The sequence below is a fragment of the Lycium barbarum genome, chromosome 10 (genome assembly GCF_019175385.1).
Source record: "Lycium barbarum isolate Lr01 chromosome 10, ASM1917538v2, whole genome shotgun sequence".
In the NCBI taxonomy this organism is placed as follows: domain Eukaryota; kingdom Viridiplantae; phylum Streptophyta; class Magnoliopsida; order Solanales; family Solanaceae; genus Lycium; species Lycium barbarum.
Window position 1 is genome coordinate 5387621 of NC_083346.1, and position 21227 is coordinate 5408847.

Here is a 21227-nt window from a genome sequence, read left to right on the forward strand (position 1 = left end):
CAAAGTAACATCTTGAAACCTTTGCTGTTTTTGATTTGGAGCACGTTATCTATTTTGTAATCTCGATTAATTTGAATTCGCAGTGTGTCAGGCATATTAAAGGAAGAAATGCTTCCTCTTGCAATTTCATTACCAAAATTAAAACTCGAAGCTTCTGATAAGAGTGAAGAAAATTTATCCGTCTCATCATAACTCTCGGTAAAATCTTGAGACTTAAACGTCTATCTTAGTTGTATGAGGGCAATTTGCCCGATATCCCTTATTTCGGGGTGGGCTTTAATTTTTGCCCTTCGCCTAACATACCCCGAGGTTCTGGGTTCGAACCCGGCTCAGTAAAAAAATAAAATAAAATCACAAGACAGAGTTTCGTAGCAAAATTAGGCCTATTCGGGCTAACTTTTGTAGAATTTCAGCAGGGTAAGATTTTTTTTTTTTTGCCTTGCATAATTTCGCAAGGCAGAAATTTAAGGCAAACTCTGCCTTATAAAGCAGACTGTACGAGAAGCCTTGCTTTTTTTTTTTTATTTGACTGAGCCCGGGTTCGAATCCAAAACCTTGACGTATTTTCGACTACCTTTTTAAACGAAGGGTAAAAATTAACGACTAGCAATTTGAGGGACAAAAATTAAATACCAGCACCTTTGAAGGACAATCCGTGCAAAAAAGTGGTCGCATGAACTTATACTCGTCTCTTGTCCAAAACTCGTCGATTTTTGGGGCAGTGGGCCGATATCGTGTATTGACCAAGGGTTCAACCGAATCCAATCTTTTCATAGAACCAGTGTTTTAAAAGGCGTTTTCGAGGCGAGCTCCGGGGCGAGACTGTCACGACCCAACCCCATAGGCCGTGACTAGTGCCCGATCTGGGCACCCAAACACATCTATCAAATGTTATCTCAAATTTTTATCAAACGCATTCAAGTATATAGCAGAAGCCGACAAGGCTATATTTCAAATTTAGATAATTTCCAGAAAAATTTCGGCAGAGTTTCCTTTGTTTTACAGACTATCCAAATTAACCCTGCGCACAGATAATACCAACAATGACCACCCAGGGCCAACAAAGCAACATTTAAACATATGCGGACCGGCCGCCGCGGTGAATGGGATCGCCCAAACACAACATATACACGCATCCGTACAGAAAGACCCCAACCCACAAACATGTCTACAGACCTCTAAACAGACCGACAGAATCATATGACGGGACAGGGCCCCGCCGTACCCATGAACGAGAATATATAAATACAGTAGTGACAGACTGTACCAAAAGATGGGCTCTGAATAAAAGAGCGCTCCAAATGGCAGAAAAATATCCTAGACGGACGGATCAGCAAACCTGTCGTCGGTACCTGCGCGGCATGAAAACGCAGCCCCCGAAGAAAGGGGGTCAGTACGAAATATGTACTGAATATGTAAAGCCTGAATTACAGAAACAAAATCATAACTGGTACAGAACGTACAGAAAAAGTGAGTAGAAAATCCAAAGTATCAAATACATATTTTCAAAACATGCGGAGTGTGTACAGAAACATATGTCATATCAAATCCGACCCCTGCCAAGGGACTCGGCAGACAGAACGTGGCCACCCTCCCGACGCTGGTGCCACAACACAGAAGAATCAGAATAGGGGCATAACCCCGTAACATAGTATATCATATCAGATGGCCATGGCAAATCATATCAGAACATGTGTACATGGCACAGCATACTCCACAAACCCATGTACACGTATACCTGCCCCCTCACATCGAGGCACGGCGAACAATGCAGAGGATTACGCTTGACAACATATCCTGGCCCGGGCTCAGTGTGGGAAACATTGGGGCATCCACGAGTGGAGTAGTGAGAAACTAAATGCAGTTAAAATATCATAAATATTTTCAGAGACTCGATGAGGCATATCAATGACAAACCAATTCAATGAAGTCAGACGGGATCATAATAAGTGAGTTTCGGATGTCATAATGAATTACAGAAGCATAACCTTTCTGAAGTCGTTCCGAGTGCCAAAACAATTTATAAGACTTAATGAATTATTTAAAACAATTTTTTTTGTTTAGTAGTTAAAAGAGTAGTCAGAACATTTCTTTCCAAAAACTGCTCGAAAACGAGCCTTAAGTACAATAAGGGTAAAATCGGGACTAGTGGGCCCACCTTGGGACAAGCAAGGCGGTGGGCTCAAATTACGCATTTTAGGCTTATGGGGTCACCTACGAAGGTTCTACGGACATTTTATTACTTTTCATAAAGTTTGGGGAAGGTTTGCATAATTTTCAAGAAAGCATACAAAAAAAGGTTCAATTCTATTGAATGAAAGAGGGATATTTTCAAATGCGGATTCCGATGAGCAGAATATTTTCCGAGGCTCGAATCCGATCCTAGTACACCTAGGACATGCCAAAAGAAGAAAAGGGATAGCTTTACATACCTGTCGACGATTATCCGTGAATCCCTTTTGCCTCGTTGCTCTTTTCGCCTATTTATATAAAAGTGACGTTATCGTTAGTAACTATATTTCCTAGTTCGCCACTCTGTAGTTCATTCTTCTATAGGACCTACATTCCCGTCTATATATATGTTCTCACTTAAGTATTCTATTAACTAGCATTTTGGCGAAAATTCGGCAGCACTTCCCCTTATAGGTTCACCTATCCAAATTTCCAATTGTGTTCCTGTAGACACAGAAATACCAGCAACAATACATGGGCACACTTATACTTTCAATTCCTTCAATCCAATAAAAAAAAGCGACAATATGATCGTATCAACACAATTCCAACTTTAACTTTCCAATCTTTTCGCCATATAGTTCGGGACAACAACAACTATAATTCTACTGAAAATTAACTATCATGCTTGATCAAAAATAACTCCTGCTCACGGCCCAAAACAGCAACATAACATTACCATTTACAATTTCTTGTGATCAACACTTATCTATCAAGTTTACAAAAATCGCAATAACTTGCAATTGTCCAACTCCAACCAAACAACAATAACATGTTTAGCAACATTGTCTATATAACCGCAAGAGACTATATTAATAGCATACTAACTCCTACAACAGCCCATAACGACTTCAACTCCACTTTTTAACCATCTATGTCTTCATTCTTATTTTAGAACCCATGACAACAACAATCAACATTCAAACTAAATTAGCCCATCCATTTACATAAAACAGTCCACGGTTGGACTGTTTTTCCCACTTCCATATATATCATTTCTCTTACATCTTAACTCACATATTTAAAATGCAAACAATACACCACAATGTCCATAACAATCAACAACTAAAGTATCACATAAAACAGTCCATTAACTCCTTAAATCAACTCCTACACGGCTTCAACACAACTACATACAAAATTCCATAATTTTCATTCCTTTCAAACACACTACATCATTCAAACCATCCTTAATACATGTACAAGAAATTCAAACATTACTTCACATAAGCCCTTCACACGGCTAACTTTAAATTTCAACAACAACATTCAATACCAACATGCACCATTTTATACATATTCACAATGCATCCAACTCATTCTAAATGTAAAAGAAAATAACCAATTCTTACCTTGGATACTTGGCTCCAATTTGTGTCTTAAATCTTTATACTTGTTCTTGCTTCTCCACCTCTATCTCCTTGTCTTCTCCTTAGAATTTTTACTAAGCAACAAAACTGTTTTTTTTTTTTTTTTTTTTTTAAGCCCCAATCTAGCCGTGAGCAGCCATGGGCATTTGTTTTTCTTGCTCTTGAGCTTTGTGTACCAACAAATGACTTGAAAATGGTCATTTGCACTACATCCCATTAAATATATATATATCCCATATTGCTACACGTATTCCCCCTTTTGATGACTCACTTTTGCACCTTGTTTTGTTAATTTCCAGATTTTGATTCCTTTTTTTTTTTTTTCGGGTGGGGCCCACATGGCCCCTTAAGCTTAATTAATTAATGAAGTGATTTAAATTTTAATCCCACTTAATAATCTAATCATAGTTAATTTACCCCTAATCTCCAATAATATCTTTATACCAATAAAATTCATACACAATTTATGTTTTAATTAAAATTGAAAATTAACGATTTCTATTTCGTATCCGAAAATAATTCCGCCTTTAACTTGAGTCGATTTTCTTGCGGATAATTCGTCATATAAATGTACGGGGTATAACATCCTCCCCCCCTTTAGAACATTCGTCCTCGAATGTCAAATTAATCTTATAGGGTCTTGTAAGCATTTTGGGGAAAATATATCACAAAGTAGAGGCTAGACCTGTCAATACACTTATATTTCGAAAAAAGACATTAGTATACCTGTATCCGCGTTTGGTAGCGCCTCCGGGTCCTGTCGACTAGTCAAGGCATAGATGCGGTTCGAAGGACCGCTTGAACTGGGAGCTCCGCCACGACCTCTGCTGCGGCCTGCTGATGTCGACGTACCCTGCCCCGCAGGGCGTATGGCTATCGAAGGAGACGATGACCCAGCGACTGACCCGGTAGGCTGCGCTGCACCTCCCAAATTACCCTTATACGGGCACTCTCTCACAGTATGGCCCTGGCGGCCACAAGAATAACAAGCACCTGTAGCACGGTAGCACTCTCCAGGGTGGTATCTCCCACAGTAAGAACACTGAGGCCTGGGTGGCCTCGTCTGACCGGAACTCCTGTCTACCCGCGAACCTGAAACCCCGGAGCTCTGGTCTGCTCCTAAATACCCTGGGCTATCAAATCTCCTGCCTGAGAACTGCGGAGGTGTGCTCTGTGCCGGCTGGGAAGAATGCCAGCTAGACTGCTGCTGCGGCTGAGGCTGTCTGCCTCGGGAATCTCCAGAATATCCTGCAGACCTGGCCCTCTTGGGCGGCCTCCTGTCCCGATCTCTGCTGGAATAATCGTCCCTGTGTCGGTCCTCCATACCCAGAGCATAGGCCTGTAGTCGGGCGATATCCATATCTGTCTGCAATGCCACCGCCATACAGCCATCAATCAAATAACGGTCTAACCCCATCACGTATCTGTGCATCCGATCGGCCATGTCTGCTACTATGGCAGGTGCATACCGGGCCAGAGAATCAAACTCCAAATTATACTCACGAACGCTCCGACCCCTCTGCTGCAGATGCAAAAATCGATCAACCTGCGCCCGCCGTAACTCTGGGGGCAAAAAGTGGCGGGTAAACGCAGCCACGAACTCGTCCCAAGTAGCTGGGGAAGCACCCTCACCCCTGGATAGCTCCCAGGACTCATACCAGTGAGCAGCAACATCCCGTAGTCTGTGCGAGGCCAACTCAACAGACTCAGTCTCTGAAGCCCTGACCAAGTCTAGTGAGCGTCGCATCCCCCGAATAAAGTCATGGGGGTCCTCGTCGGGCTTAGACCCAAAAAACTCTGGGGGGCCACATAATAGGAACTCTCGAACCCTCAGGCTGTCACGCCTGTCATCATCATCATCATCCCTCCGCCAGCGTCTGCGAGCCTGCCCCGCTACCAGTTGAGTCAATAGCTGAACTGCCTCTCGCAGGGTACCATCATCTGCCCCTGGCTGGGGAACTGGAGGCGCGGCCGTTGGAGCCTCTGGAGCTAATGGTGTAGCCGTCCCCCGACCCCTAGTGGCAGCGACTGGTGCTCCAGACTCCTCTGATGATGAAGACGTAGTAGAGTCTGCTGGCTGGGACGCAATATCACGCATCATCTGAGCAAGGGTCCGAGTACCCTTCTGAGCCCGACTGGTCTCTCCTACCACGCCCTTTTTCTTCTGGGCGGCCGTCGCCTTTTTCGGAGGCATCACTGAAAGAAAAGCAACAACGGATCAGAATAGAATCATCCTAATAGCATAGCTCTATCGCACGATCTAAGATTCAAAGGAAGGAAACACCCTAAATGTCCTGCAGCCTCCTGTTTATAGATGTGGTGCACAACACACCGATAAACAAGACTCTACGAGACACGGTCTGTAGACATTCCGAGGACAAACCGCTCTGATACCACTTCTGTCACGACCCAACCCCATAGGCCGTGACTAGTGCCCGATCTGGGCACCCAAACACATCTATCAAATGTTATCTCAAATTTTTATCAAACGCATTCAAGTATATAGCAGAAGCCGACAAGGCTATATTTCAAATTTAGATAATTTCCAGAAAAATTTCGGCAGAGTTTCCTTTGTTTTACAGACTATCCAAATTAACCCTGCGCACAGATAATACCAACAATGACCACCCAGGGCCAACAAAGCAACATTTAAACATATGCGGACCGGCCGCCGCGGTGAATGGGATCGCCCAAACACAACATATACACGCATCCGTACAGAAAGACCCCAACCCACAAACATGTCTACAGACCTCTAAACAGACCGACAGAATCATATGACGGGACAGGGCCCCGCCGTACCCATGAACGAGAATATATAAATACAGTAGTGACAGACTGTACCAAAAGATGGGCTCTGAATAAAAGAGCGCTCCAAATGGCAGAAAAATATCCTAGACGGACGGATCAGCAAACCTGTCGTCGGTACCTGCGCGGCATGAAAACGCAGCCCCCGAAGAAAGGGGGTCAGTACGAAATATGTACTGAATATGTAAAGCCTGAATTACAGAAACAAAATCATAACTGGTACAGAACGTACAGAAAAAGTGAGTAGAAAATCCAAAGTATCAAATACATATTTTCAAAACATGCGGAGTGTGTACAGAAACATATGTCATATCAAATCCGACCCCTGCCAAGGGACTCGGCAGACAGAACGTGGCCACCCTCCCGACGCTGGTGCCACAACACAGAAGAATCAGAATAGGGGCATAACCCCGTAACATAGTATATCATATCAGATGGCCATGGCAAATCATATCAGAACATGTGTACATGGCACAGCATACTCCACAAACCCATGTACACGTATACCTGCCCCCTCACATCGAGGCACGGCGAACAATGCAGAGGATTACGCTTGACAACATATCCTGGCCCGGGCTCAGTGTGGGAAACATTGGGGCATCCACGAGTGGAGTAGTGAGAAACTAAATGCAGTTAAAATATCATAAATATTTTCAGAGACTCGATGAGGCATATCAATGACAAACCAATTCAATGAAGTCAGACGGGATCATAATAAGTGAGTTTCGGATGTCATAATGAATTACAGAAGCATAACCTTTCTGAAGTCGTTCCGAGTGCCAAAACAATTTATAAGACTTAATGAATTATTTAAAACAATTTTTTTTGTTTAGTAGTTAAAAGAGTAGTCAGAACATTTCTTTCCAAAAACTGCTCGAAAACGAGCCTTAAGTACAATAAGGGTAAAATCGGGACTAGTGGGCCCACCTTGGGACAAGCAAGGCGGTGGGCTCAAATTACGCATTTTAGGCTTATGGGGTCACCTACGAAGGTTCTACGGACATTTTATTACTTTTCATAAAGTTTGGGGAAGGTTTGCATAATTTTCAAGAAAGCATACAAAAAAAGGTTCAATTCTATTGAATGAAAGAGGGATATTTTCAAATGCGGATTCCGATGAGCAGAATATTTTCCGAGGCTCGAATCCGATCCTAGTACACCTAGGACATGCCAAAAGAAGAAAAGGGATAGCTTTACATACCTGTCGACGATTATCCGTGAATCCCTTTTGCCTCGTTGCTCTTTTCGCCTATTTATATAAAAGTGACGTTATCGTTAGTAACTATATTTCCTAGTTCGCCACTCTGTAGTTCATTCTTCTATAGGACCTACATTCCCGTCTATATATATGTTCTCACTTAAGTATTCTATTAACTAGCATTTTGGCGAAAATTCGGCAGCACTTCCCCTTATAGGTTCACCTATCCAAATTTCCAATTGTGTTCCTGTAGACACAGAAATACCAGCAACAATACATGGGCACACTTATACTTTCAATTCCTTCAATCCAATAAAAAAAAGCGACAATATGATCGTATCAACACAATTCCAACTTTAACTTTCCAATCTTTTCGCCATATAGTTCGGGACAACAACAACTATAATTCTACTGAAAATTAACTATCATGCTTGATCAAAAATAACTCCTGCTCACGGCCCAAAACAGCAACATAACATTACCATTTACAATTTCTTGTGATCAACACTTATCTATCAAGTTTACAAAAATCGCAATAACTTGCAATTGTCCAACTCCAACCAAACAACAATAACATGTTTAGCAACATTGTCTATATAACCGCAAGAGACTATATTAATAGCATACTAACTCCTACAACAGCCCATAACGACTTCAACTCCACTTTTTAACCATCTATGTCTTCATTCTTATTTTAGAACCCATGACAACAACAATCAACATTCAAACTAAATTAGCCCATCCATTTACATAAAACAGTCCACGGTTGGACTGTTTTTCCCACTTCCATATATATCATTTCTCTTACATCTTAACTCACATATTTAAAATGCAAACAATACACCACAATGTCCATAACAATCAACAACTAAAGTATCACATAAAACAGTCCATTAACTCCTTAAATCAACTCCTACACGGCTTCAACACAACTACATACAAAATTCCATAATTTTCATTCCTTTCAAACACACTACATCATTCAAACCATCCTTAATACATGTACAAGAAATTCAAACATTACTTCACATAAGCCCTTCACACGGCTAACTTTAAATTTCAACAACAACATTCAATACCAACATGCACCATTTTATACATATTCACAATGCATCCAACTCATTCTAAATGTAAAAGAAAATAACCAATTCTTACCTTGGATACTTGGCTCCAATTTGTGTCTTAAATCTTTATACTTGTTCTTGCTTCTCCACCTCTATCTCCTTGTCTTCTCCTTAGAATTTTTACTAAGCAACAAAACTGTTTTTTTTTTTTTTTTTTTTTTAAGCCCCAATCTAGCCGTGAGCAGCCATGGGCATTTGTTTTTCTTGCTCTTGAGCTTTGTGTACCAACAAATGACTTGAAAATGGTCATTTGCACTACATCCCATTAAATATATATATATCCCATATTGCTACACGTATTCCCCCTTTTGATGACTCACTTTTGCACCTTGTTTTGTTAATTTCCAGATTTTGATTCCTTTTTTTTTTTTTTCGGGTGGGGCCCACATGGCCCCTTAAGCTTAATTAATTAATGAAGTGATTTAAATTTTAATCCCACTTAATAATCTAATCATAGTTAATTTACCCCTAATCTCCAATAATATCTTTATACCAATAAAATTCATACACAATTTATGTTTTAATTAAAATTGAAAATTAACGATTTCTATTTCGTATCCGAAAATAATTCCGCCTTTAACTTGAGTCGATTTTCTTGCGGATAATTCGTCATATAAATGTACGGGGTATAACATCCTCCCCCCCTTTAGAACATTCGTCCTCGAATGTCAAATTAATCTTATAGGGTCTTGTAAGCATTTTGGGGAAAATATATCACAAAGTAGAGGCTAGACCTGTCAATACACTTATATTTCGAAAAAAGACATTAGTATACCTGTATCCGCGTTTGGTAGCGCCTCCGGGTCCTGTCGACTAGTCAAGGCATAGATGCGGTTCGAAGGACCGCTTGAACTGGGAGCTCCGCCACGACCTCTGCTGCGGCCTGCTGATGTCGACGTACCCTGCCCCGCAGGGCGTATGGCTATCGAAGGAGACGATGACCCAGCGACTGACCCGGTAGGCTGCGCTGCACCTCCCAAATTACCCTTATACGGGCACTCTCTCACAGTATGGCCCTGGCGGCCACAAGAATAACAAGCACCTGTAGCACGGTAGCACTCTCCAGGGTGGTATCTCCCACAGTAAGAACACTGAGGCCTGGGTGGCCTCGTCTGACCGGAACTCCTGTCTACCCGCGAACCTGAAACCCCGGAGCTCTGGTCTGCTCCTAAATACCCTGGGCTATCAAATCTCCTGCCTGAGAACTGCGGAGGTGTGCTCTGTGCCGGCTGGGAAGAATGCCAGCTAGACTGCTGCTGCGGCTGAGGCTGTCTGCCTCGGGAATCTCCAGAATATCCTGCAGACCTGGCCCTCTTGGGCGGCCTCCTGTCCCGATCTCTGCTGGAATAATCGTCCCTGTGTCGGTCCTCCATACCCAGAGCATAGGCCTGTAGTCGGGCGATATCCATATCTGTCTGCAATGCCACCGCCATACAGCCATCAATCAAATAACGGTCTAACCCCATCACGTATCTGTGCATCCGATCGGCCATGTCTGCTACTATGGCAGGTGCATACCGGGCCAGAGAATCAAACTCCAAATTATACTCACGAACGCTCCGACCCCTCTGCTGCAGATGCAAAAATCGATCAACCTGCGCCCGCCGTAACTCTGGGGGCAAAAAGTGGCGGGTAAACGCAGCCACGAACTCGTCCCAAGTAGCTGGGGAAGCACCCTCACCCCTGGATAGCTCCCAGGACTCATACCAGTGAGCAGCAACATCCCGTAGTCTGTGCGAGGCCAACTCAACAGACTCAGTCTCTGAAGCCCTGACCAAGTCTAGTGAGCGTCGCATCCCCCGAATAAAGTCATGGGGGTCCTCGTCGGGCTTAGACCCAAAAAACTCTGGGGGGCCACATAATAGGAACTCTCGAACCCTCAGGCTGTCACGCCTGTCATCATCATCATCATCCCTCCGCCAGCGTCTGCGAGCCTGCCCCGCTACCAGTTGAGTCAATAGCTGAACTGCCTCTCGCAGGGTACCATCATCTGCCCCTGGCTGGGGAACTGGAGGCGCGGCCGTTGGAGCCTCTGGAGCTAATGGTGTAGCCGTCCCCCGACCCCTAGTGGCAGCGACTGGTGCTCCAGACTCCTCTGATGATGAAGACGTAGTAGAGTCTGCTGGCTGGGACGCAATATCACGCATCATCTGAGCAAGGGTCCGAGTACCCTTCTGAGCCCGACTGGTCTCTCCTACCACGCCCTTTTTCTTCTGGGCGGCCGTCGCCTTTTTCGGAGGCATCACTGAAAGAAAAGCAACAACGGATCAGAATAGAATCATCCTAATAGCATAGCTCTATCGCACGATCTAAGATTCAAAGGAAGGAAACACCCTAAATGTCCTGCAGCCTCCTGTTTATAGATGTGGTGCACAACACACCGATAAACAAGACTCTACGAGACACGGTCTGTAGACATTCCGAGGACAAACCGCTCTGATACCACTTCTGTCACGACCCAACCCCATAGGCCGTGACTAGTGCCCGATCTGGGCACCCAAACACATCTATCAAATGTTATCTCAAATTTTTATCAAACGCATTCAAGTATATAGCAGAAGCCGACAAGGCTATATTTCAAATTTAGATAATTTCCAGAAAAATTTCGGCAGAGTTTCCTTTGTTTTACAGACTATCCAAATTAACCCTGCGCACAGATAATACCAACAATGACCACCCAGGGCCAACAAAGCAACATTTAAACATATGCGGACCGGCCGCCGCGGTGAATGGGATCGCCCAAACACAACATATACACGCATCCGTACAGAAAGACCCCAACCCACAAACATGTCTACAGACCTCTAAACAGACCGACAGAATCATATGACGGGACAGGGCCCCGCCGTACCCATGAACGAGAATATATAAATACAGTAGTGACAGACTGTACCAAAAGATGGGCTCTGAATAAAAGAGCGCTCCAAATGGCAGAAAAATATCCTAGACGGACGGATCAGCAAACCTGTCGTCGGTACCTGCGCGGCATGAAAACGCAGCCCCCGAAGAAAGGGGGTCAGTACGAAATATGTACTGAATATGTAAAGCCTGAATTACAGAAACAAAATCATAACTGGTACAGAACGTACAGAAAAAGTGAGTAGAAAATCCAAAGTATCAAATACATATTTTCAAAACATGCGGAGTGTGTACAGAAACATATGTCATATCAAATCCGACCCCTGCCAAGGGACTCGGCAGACAGAACGTGGCCACCCTCCCGACGCTGGTGCCACAACACAGAAGAATCAGAATAGGGGCATAACCCCGTAACATAGTATATCATATCAGATGGCCATGGCAAATCATATCAGAACATGTGTACATGGCACAGCATACTCCACAAACCCATGTACACGTATACCTGCCCCCTCACATCGAGGCACGGCGAACAATGCAGAGGATTACGCTTGACAACATATCCTGGCCCGGGCTCAGTGTGGGAAACATTGGGGCATCCACGAGTGGAGTAGTGAGAAACTAAATGCAGTTAAAATATCATAAATATTTTCAGAGACTCGATGAGGCATATCAATGACAAACCAATTCAATGAAGTCAGACGGGATCATAATAAGTGAGTTTCGGATGTCATAATGAATTACAGAAGCATAACCTTTCTGAAGTCGTTCCGAGTGCCAAAACAATTTATAAGACTTAATGAATTATTTAAAACAATTTTTTTTGTTTAGTAGTTAAAAGAGTAGTCAGAACATTTCTTTCCAAAAACTGCTCGAAAACGAGCCTTAAGTACAATAAGGGTAAAATCGGGACTAGTGGGCCCACCTTGGGACAAGCAAGGCGGTGGGCTCAAATTACGCATTTTAGGCTTATGGGGTCACCTACGAAGGTTCTACGGACATTTTATTACTTTTCATAAAGTTTGGGGAAGGTTTGCATAATTTTCAAGAAAGCATACAAAAAAAGGTTCAATTCTATTGAATGAAAGAGGGATATTTTCAAATGCGGATTCCGATGAGCAGAATATTTTCCGAGGCTCGAATCCGATCCTAGTACACCTAGGACATGCCAAAAGAAGAAAAGGGATAGCTTTACATACCTGTCGACGATTATCCGTGAATCCCTTTTGCCTCGTTGCTCTTTTCGCCTATTTATATAAAAGTGACGTTATCGTTAGTAACTATATTTCCTAGTTCGCCACTCTGTAGTTCATTCTTCTATAGGACCTACATTCCCGTCTATATATATGTTCTCACTTAAGTATTCTATTAACTAGCATTTTGGCGAAAATTCGGCAGCACTTCCCCTTATAGGTTCACCTATCCAAATTTCCAATTGTGTTCCTGTAGACACAGAAATACCAGCAACAATACATGGGCACACTTATACTTTCAATTCCTTCAATCCAATAAAAAAAAGCGACAATATGATCGTATCAACACAATTCCAACTTTAACTTTCCAATCTTTTCGCCATATAGTTCGGGACAACAACAACTATAATTCTACTGAAAATTAACTATCATGCTTGATCAAAAATAACTCCTGCTCACGGCCCAAAACAGCAACATAACATTACCATTTACAATTTCTTGTGATCAACACTTATCTATCAAGTTTACAAAAATCGCAATAACTTGCAATTGTCCAACTCCAACCAAACAACAATAACATGTTTAGCAACATTGTCTATATAACCGCAAGAGACTATATTAATAGCATACTAACTCCTACAACAGCCCATAACGACTTCAACTCCACTTTTTAACCATCTATGTCTTCATTCTTATTTTAGAACCCATGACAACAACAATCAACATTCAAACTAAATTAGCCCATCCATTTACATAAAACAGTCCACGGTTGGACTGTTTTTCCCACTTCCATATATATCATTTCTCTTACATCTTAACTCACATATTTAAAATGCAAACAATACACCACAATGTCCATAACAATCAACAACTAAAGTATCACATAAAACAGTCCATTAACTCCTTAAATCAACTCCTACACGGCTTCAACACAACTACATACAAAATTCCATAATTTTCATTCCTTTCAAACACACTACATCATTCAAACCATCCTTAATACATGTACAAGAAATTCAAACATTACTTCACATAAGCCCTTCACACGGCTAACTTTAAATTTCAACAACAACATTCAATACCAACATGCACCATTTTATACATATTCACAATGCATCCAACTCATTCTAAATGTAAAAGAAAATAACCAATTCTTACCTTGGATACTTGGCTCCAATTTGTGTCTTAAATCTTTATACTTGTTCTTGCTTCTCCACCTCTATCTCCTTGTCTTCTCCTTAGAATTTTTACTAAGCAACAAAACTGTTTTTTTTTTTTTTTTTTTTTAAGCCCCAATCTAGCCGTGAGCAGCCATGGGCATTTGTTTTTCTTGCTCTTGAGCTTTGTGTACCAACAAATGACTTGAAAATGGTCATTTGCACTACATCCCATTAAATATATATATATCCCATATTGCTACACGTATTCCCCCTTTTGATGACTCACTTTTGCACCTTGTTTTGTTAATTTCCAGATTTTGATTCCTTTTTTTTTTTTTTCGGGTGGGGCCCACATGGCCCCTTAAGCTTAATTAATTAATGAAGTGATTTAAATTTTAATCCCACTTAATAATCTAATCATAGTTAATTTACCCCTAATCTCCAATAATATCTTTATACCAATAAAATTCATACACAATTTATGTTTTAATTAAAATTGAAAATTAACGATTTCTATTTCGTATCCGAAAATAATTCCGCCTTTAACTTGAGTCGATTTTCTTGCGGATAATTCGTCATATAAATGTACGGGGTATAACATCCTCCCCCCCTTTAGAACATTCGTCCTCGAATGTCAAATTAATCTTATAGGGTCTTGTAAGCATTTTGGGGAAAATATATCACAAAGTAGAGGCTAGACCTGTCAATACACTTATATTTCGAAAAAAGACATTAGTATACCTGTATCCGCGTTTGGTAGCGCCTCCGGGTCCTGTCGACTAGTCAAGGCATAGATGCGGTTCGAAGGACCGCTTGAACTGGGAGCTCCGCCACGACCTCTGCTGCGGCCTGCTGATGTCGACGTACCCTGCCCCGCAGGGCGTATGGCTATCGAAGGAGACGATGACCCAGCGACTGACCCGGTAGGCTGCGCTGCACCTCCCAAATTACCCTTATACGGGCACTCTCTCACAGTATGGCCCTGGCGGCCACAAGAATAACAAGCACCTGTAGCACGGTAGCACTCTCCAGGGTGGTATCTCCCACAGTAAGAACACTGAGGCCTGGGTGGCCTCGTCTGACCGGAACTCCTGTCTACCCGCGAACCTGAAACCCCGGAGCTCTGGTCTGCTCCTAAATACCCTGGGCTATCAAATCTCCTGCCTGAGAACTGCGGAGGTGTGCTCTGTGCCGGCTGGGAAGAATGCCAGCTAGACTGCTGCTGCGGCTGAGGCTGTCTGCCTCGGGAATCTCCAGAATATCCTGCAGACCTGGCCCTCTTGGGCGGCCTCCTGTCCCGATCTCTGCTGGAATAATCGTCCCTGTGTCGGTCCTCCATACCCAGAGCATAGGCCTGTAGTCGGGCGATATCCATATCTGTCTGCAATGCCACCGCCATACAGCCATCAATCAAATAACGGTCTAACCCCATCACGTATCTGTGCATCCGATCGGCCATGTCTGCTACTATGGCAGGTGCATACCGGGCCAGAGAATCAAACTCCAAATTATACTCACGAACGCTCCGACCCCTCTGCTGCAGATGCAAAAATCGATCAACCTGCGCCCGCCGTAACTCTGGGGGCAAAAAGTGGCGGGTAAACGCAGCCACGAACTCGTCCCAAGTAGCTGGGGAAGCACCCTCACCCCTGGATAGCTCCCAGGACTCATACCAGTGAGCAGCAACATCCCGTAGTCTGTGCGAGGCCAACTCAACAGACTCAGTCTCTGAAGCCCTGACCAAGTCTAGTGAGCGTCGCATCCCCCGAATAAAGTCATGGGGGTCCTCGTCGGGCTTAGACCCAAAAAACTCTGGGGGGCCACATAATAGGAACTCTCGAACCCTCAGGCTGTCACGCCTGTCATCATCATCATCATCCCTCCGCCAGCGTCTGCGAGCCTGCCCCGCTACCAGTTGAGTCAATAGCTGAACTGCCTCTCGCAGGGTACCATCATCTGCCCCTGGCTGGGGAACTGGAGGCGCGGCCGTTGGAGCCTCTGGAGCTAATGGTGTAGCCGTCCCCCGACCCCTAGTGGCAGCGACTGGTGCTCCAGACTCCTCTGATGATGAAGACGTAGTAGAGTCTGCTGGCTGGGACGCAATATCACGCATCATCTGAGCAAGGGTCCGAGTACCCTTCTGAGCCCGACTGGTCTCTCCTACCACGCCCTTTTTCTTCTGGGCGGCCGTCGCCTTTTTCGGAGGCATCACTGAAAGAAAAGCAACAACGGATCAGAATAGAATCATCCTAATAGCATAGCTCTATCGCACGATCTAAGATTCAAAGGAAGGAAACACCCTAAATGTCCTGCAGCCTCCTGTTTATAGATGTGGTGCACAACACACCGATAAACAAGACTCTACGAGACACGGTCTGTAGACATTCCGAGGACAAACCGCTCTGATACCACTTCTGTCACGACCCAACCCCATAGGCCGTGACTAGTGCCCGATCTGGGCACCCAAACACATCTATCAAATGTTATCTCAAATTTTTATCAAACGCATTCAAGTATATAGCAGAAGCCGACAAGGCTATATTTCAAATTTAGATAATTTCCAGAAAAATTTCGGCAGAGTTTCCTTTGTTTTACAGACTATCCAAATTAACCCTGCGCACAGATAATACCAACAATGACCACCCAGGGCCAACAAAGCAACATTTAAACATATGCGGACCGGCCGCCGCGGTGAATGGGATCGCCCAAACACAACATATACACGCATCCGTACAGAAAGACCCCAACCCACAAACATGTCTACAGACCTCTAAACAGACCGACAGAATCATATGACGGGACAGGGCCCCGCCGTACCCATGAACGAGAATATATAAATACAGTAGTGACAGACTGTACCAAAAGATGGGCTCTGAATAAAAGAGCGCTCCAAATGGCAGAAAAATATCCTAGACGGACGGATCAGCAAACCTGTCGTCGGTACCTGCGCGGCATGAAAACGCAGCCCCCGAAGAAAGGGGGTCAGTACGAAATATGTACTGAATATGTAAAGCCTGAATTACAGAAACAAAATCATAACTGGTACAGAACGTACAGAAAAAGTGAGTAGAAAATCCAAAGTATCAAATACATATTTTCAAAACATGCGGAGTGTGTACAGAAACATATGTCATATCAAATCCGACCCCTGCCAAGGGACTCGGCAGACAGAACGTGGCCACCCTCCCGACGCTGGTGCCACAACACAGAAGAATCAGAATAGGGGCATAACCCCGTAACATAGTATATCATATCAGATGGCCATGGCAAATCATATCAGAACATGTGTACATGGCACAGCATACTCCACAAACCCATGTACACGTATACCTGCCCCCTCACATCGAGGCACGGCGAACAATGCAGAGGATTACGCTTGACAACATATCCTGGCCCGGGCTCAGTGTGGGAAACATTGGGGCATCCACGAGTGGAGTAGTGAGAAACTAAATGCAGTTAAAATATCATAAATATTTTCAGAGACTCGATGAGGCATATCAATGACAAACCAATTCAATGAAGTCAGACGGGATCATAATAAGTGAGTTTCGGATGTCATAATGAATTACAGAAGCATAACCTTTCTGAAGTCGTTCCGAGTGCCAAAACAATTTATAAGACTTAATGAATTATTTAAAACAATTTTTTTTGTTTAGTAGTTAAAAGAGTAGTCAGAACATTTCTTTCCAAAAACTGCTCGAAAACGAGCCTTAAGTACAATAAGGGTAAAATCGGGACTAGTGGGCCCACCTTGGGACAAGCAAGGCGGTGGGCTCAAATTACGCATTTTAGGCTTATGGGGTCACCTACGAAGGTTCTACGGACATTTTATTACTTTTCATAAAGTTTGGGGAAGGTTTGCATAATTTTCAAGAAAGCATACAAAAAAAGGTTCAATTCTATTGAATGAAAGAGGGATATTTTCAAATGCGGATTCCGATGAGCAGAATATTTTCCGAGGCTCGAATCCGATCCTAGTACACCTAGGACATGCCAAAAGAAGAAAAGGGATAGCTTTACATACCTGTCGACGATTATCCGTGAATCCCTTTTGCCTCGTTGCTCTTTTCGCCTATTTATATAAAAGTGACGTTATCGTTAGTAACTATATTTCCTAGTTCGCCACTCTGTAGTTCATTCTTCTATAGGACCTACATTCCCGTCTATATATATGTTCTCACTTAAGTATTCTATTAACTAGCATTTTGGCGAAAATTCGGCAGCACTTCCCCTTATAGGTTCACCTATCCAAATTTCCAATTGTGTTCCTGTAGACACAGAAATACCAGCAACAATACATGGGCACACTTATACTTTCAATTCCTTCAATCCAATAAAAAAAAGCGACAATATGATCGTATCAACACAATTCCAACTTTAACTTTCCAATCTTTTCGCCATATAGTTCGGGACAACAACAACTATAATTCTACTGAAAATTAACTATCATGCTTGATCAAAAATAACTCCTGCTCACGGCCCAAAACAGCAACATAACATTACCATTTACAATTTCTTGTGATCAACACTTATCTATCAAGTTTACAAAAATCGCAATAACTTGCAATTGTCCAACTCCAACCAAACAACAATAACATGTTTAGCAACATTGTCTATATAACCGCAAGAGACTATATTAATAGCATACTAACTCCTACAACAGCCCATAACGACTTCAACTCCACTTTTTAACCATCTATGTCTTCATTCTTATTTTAGAACCCATGACAACAACAATCAACATTCAAACTAAATTAGCCCATCCATTTACATAAAACAGTCCACGGTTGGACTGTTTTTCCCACTTCCATATATATCATTTCTCTTACATCTTAACTCACATATTTAAAATGCAAACAATACACCACAATGTCCATAACAATCAACAACTAAAGTATCACATAAAACAGTCCATTAACTCCTTAAATCAACTCCTACACGGCTTCAACACAACTACATACAAAATTCCATAATTTTCATTCCTTTCAAACACACTACATCATTCAAACCATCCTTAATACATGTACAAGAAATTCAAACATTACTTCACATAAGCCCTTCACACGGCTAACTTTAAATTTCAACAACAACATTCAATACCAACATGCACCATTTTATACATATTCACAATGCATCCAACTCATTCTAAATGTAAAAGAAAATAACCAATTCTTACCTTGGATACTTGGCTCCAATTTGTGTCTTAAATCTTTATACTTGTTCTTGCTTCTCCACCTCTATCTCCTTGTCTTCTCCTTAGAATTTTTACTAAGCAACAAAACTGTTTTTTTTTTTTTTTTTTTTAAGCCCCAATCTAGCCGTGAGCAGCCATGGGCATTTGTTTTTCTTGCTCTTGAGCTTTGTGTACCAACAAATGACTTGAAAATGGTCATTTGCACTACATCCCATTAAATATATATATATCCCATATTGCTACACGTATTCCCCCTTTTGATGACTCACTTTTGCACCTTGTTTTGTTAATTTCCAGATTTTGATTCCTTTTTTTTTTTTTTCGGGTGGGGCCCACATGGCCCCTTAAGCTTAATTAATTAATGAAGTGATTTAAATTTTAATCCCACTTAATAATCTAATCATAGTTAATTTACCCCTAATCTCCAATAATATCTTTATACCAATAAAATTCATACACAATTTATGTTTTAATTAAAATTGAAAATTAACGATTTCTATTTCGTATCCGAAAATAATTCCGCCTTTAACTTGAGTCGATTTTCTTGCGGATAATTCGTCATATAAATGTACGGGGTATAACAGAGACGTATCAAAAATGCCCCAGGGCGATGGTTCGAGGTGAAAGTCTCAAAAGGTGTACGCCTAGCAATTCGGGGCGTACATCTGGGTGTTTGGGGCGAGTTTTTTTTTTTTTTTTTAATTGGGGCATAAGCCCAGAAAACTTCTTCAAATTAAAACAAAATTTGTTAAATAAGTCCTCAATATAACGCCCAAATTCTCAAAAGTCAACTAGTAATTACTCAAATATTTTAAAAAGAAACCGAAACATTAAATTTATAAGTCACAACCTTTTTTTATTGCTAGAATACCTAATATATATTCTTTTCCAATTATTTATCTTGTCTTCTACTATCTCAAAAAAGTAACGAGCAGTCACTTGTGCTTGTAAGTAGCGTATAATAGATTGTTCTGATTAGTTTTTTGTGAGGATGGAGCATATATTTATAGTTTTCTTCAAATTTTTACGCTATTTTACCTATTTAAAAGTATTTATTATAATTATATCCTTTTATGAAATACTAAAAATTAAAGTCCCATGAGGCTTACGCCCCGTGCCTCGGGGCTTACGCCTCACTGAGGCAGACGTAAAACGCCTCGCCTTACGCCCCCGCCTTTTAAAACACTGCATAGAACAAATATATATGTAAAAAATTGCTAAAACTTCAACAAATATCAAATTGTAGATCCATAATTTAAAAAGTACCATGAGTTTAGTATTAAGAATCTTAAGATTGAATAACCCGCAAGGGTGGCTCAGTTGGTTGAGCATGAGACTTTCATAATGGAGGTTTCAAGTTCGAAACCCCCTGCCTACGACAGCAGGGGATTTGCCTTCTGGGTCGAGCTCGTCGCACGGGGCTTGCCTAGTGCGAGTTACCTCTCCTGTGTGGTTTGCGAACTATTGCACAGGAGCTGGATTTACCCTCTGCGCACCCGAAGGATAGCGGCTGCGGGTTCCAATGTCATAAAAAAAAAGAATCTTAAAATTAAATTCATCAAGTTTTAATCGTAGATCCGCCTCTGATTAGGGAGAGGAAAAAGATGACGCGGCTGTAAAAACCTAATCAGACTCATAGGATACATCAATTTGTGTAAAACCCTGGATAGTATACATAAGTAACTATAATTAAGTGATAAAACTACATGTGTGAAAGATATATGTCATACACTTATTGATACGAGTAAACCTTTTTTGAGGCAAAACACTTGGATAATCTCTCAATGAGAAGCAAAGATTTCCCAAATTCAAAAGTATTGTGGTAACACATTCATTCTTTCGGAATTATTTGATCAGTACATATATATTTTTTAATTAGACATAAATTAGGTAGGAGGAACAATAGCTAAGAGCTGGTTTTATTCTTTCAACATTTTCCTGTGTAACTGATATATATATATATATATGAATGCTACCAACATGCACAATTAAAACAGTGCTGGCTCTTTCACTTGCTCAAAGGGTCAATCAGTGCCCGGAAGGACCACAACAATCGCGGTCCTGCCTGTTGCTCAGTTGATAATAAACA

The 21227-nt window shown here is 42.1% G+C and overlaps 2 protein-coding genes across 10 annotated transcripts; both read right to left on the reverse strand.

Moving 5' to 3' along the window:
• Window positions 1-882: 882 nt before the first annotated feature.
• On the reverse strand, window positions 883-14679 carry LOC132614695 (uncharacterized). 5 transcript variants are annotated; one of them, XM_060329219.1, is made up of 6 exons: window positions 8764-9501; window positions 7612-7659; window positions 6447-6531; window positions 4329-5798; window positions 2433-2480; window positions 883-1352 (listed from the first exon to the last, which is right to left on the reverse strand). In XM_060329219.1, the coding sequence occupies exons 4-5, from the start codon at window positions 5794-5796 to the stop codon at window positions 2443-2445; spliced, it is 1506 nt and encodes a 501-aa protein (XP_060185202.1). In that variant the 5' UTR covers window positions 5797-5798; window positions 6447-6531; window positions 7612-7659; window positions 8764-9501; the 3' UTR covers window positions 883-1352; window positions 2433-2442. The 5 variants fall into 5 exon arrangements, with proteins under 5 accessions (XP_060185202.1, XP_060185203.1, XP_060185205.1 ...); XM_060329220.1 differs by lacking the exon at window positions 7612-7659; XM_060329222.1 differs by lacking the exon at window positions 2433-2480 and having other exon boundaries at window positions 6447-9501.
• LOC132614694 (uncharacterized) lies at window positions 11018-20320 on the reverse strand. Of its 5 annotated transcripts, XM_060329214.1 has the most exons (6): window positions 19121-20320; window positions 17969-18016; window positions 16804-16888; window positions 14686-16155; window positions 12791-12838; window positions 11018-11710 (listed from the first exon to the last, which is right to left on the reverse strand). In XM_060329214.1, exons 4-5 carry the CDS (start codon window positions 16151-16153, stop codon window positions 12801-12803), a joined length of 1506 nt encoding a protein of 501 aa, XP_060185197.1. In that variant the 5' UTR covers window positions 16154-16155; window positions 16804-16888; window positions 17969-18016; window positions 19121-20320; the 3' UTR covers window positions 11018-11710; window positions 12791-12800. The 5 variants fall into 5 exon arrangements, with proteins under 5 accessions (XP_060185197.1, XP_060185199.1, XP_060185198.1 ...); XM_060329216.1 differs by lacking the exon at window positions 17969-18016; XM_060329215.1 differs by having other exon boundaries at window positions 16804-18016.
• Window positions 20321-21227: the final 907 nt, after the last annotated feature.

Bases quoted from the DNA above. Each gene is read 5' to 3' on its own strand.
- LOC132614694 (XM_060329216.1), bottom strand. From the start codon at position 16,153: ATGCCTCCGAAAAAGGCGACGGCCGCCCAGAAGAAAAAGGGCGTGGTA. The intron at 12,839-14,685 runs GTATACTAATGT...TTATATAAATAG, and splicing joins GCTACCAAACGCGGATACAG to GCGAAAAGAGCAACGAGGCA.
- LOC132614695 (XM_060329220.1), bottom strand. From the start codon at position 5,796: ATGCCTCCGAAAAAGGCGACGGCCGCCCAGAAGAAAAAGGGCGTGGTA. The intron at 2,481-4,328 runs GTATACTAATGT...TTATATAAATAG, and splicing joins GCTACCAAACGCGGATACAG to GCGAAAAGAGCAACGAGGCA.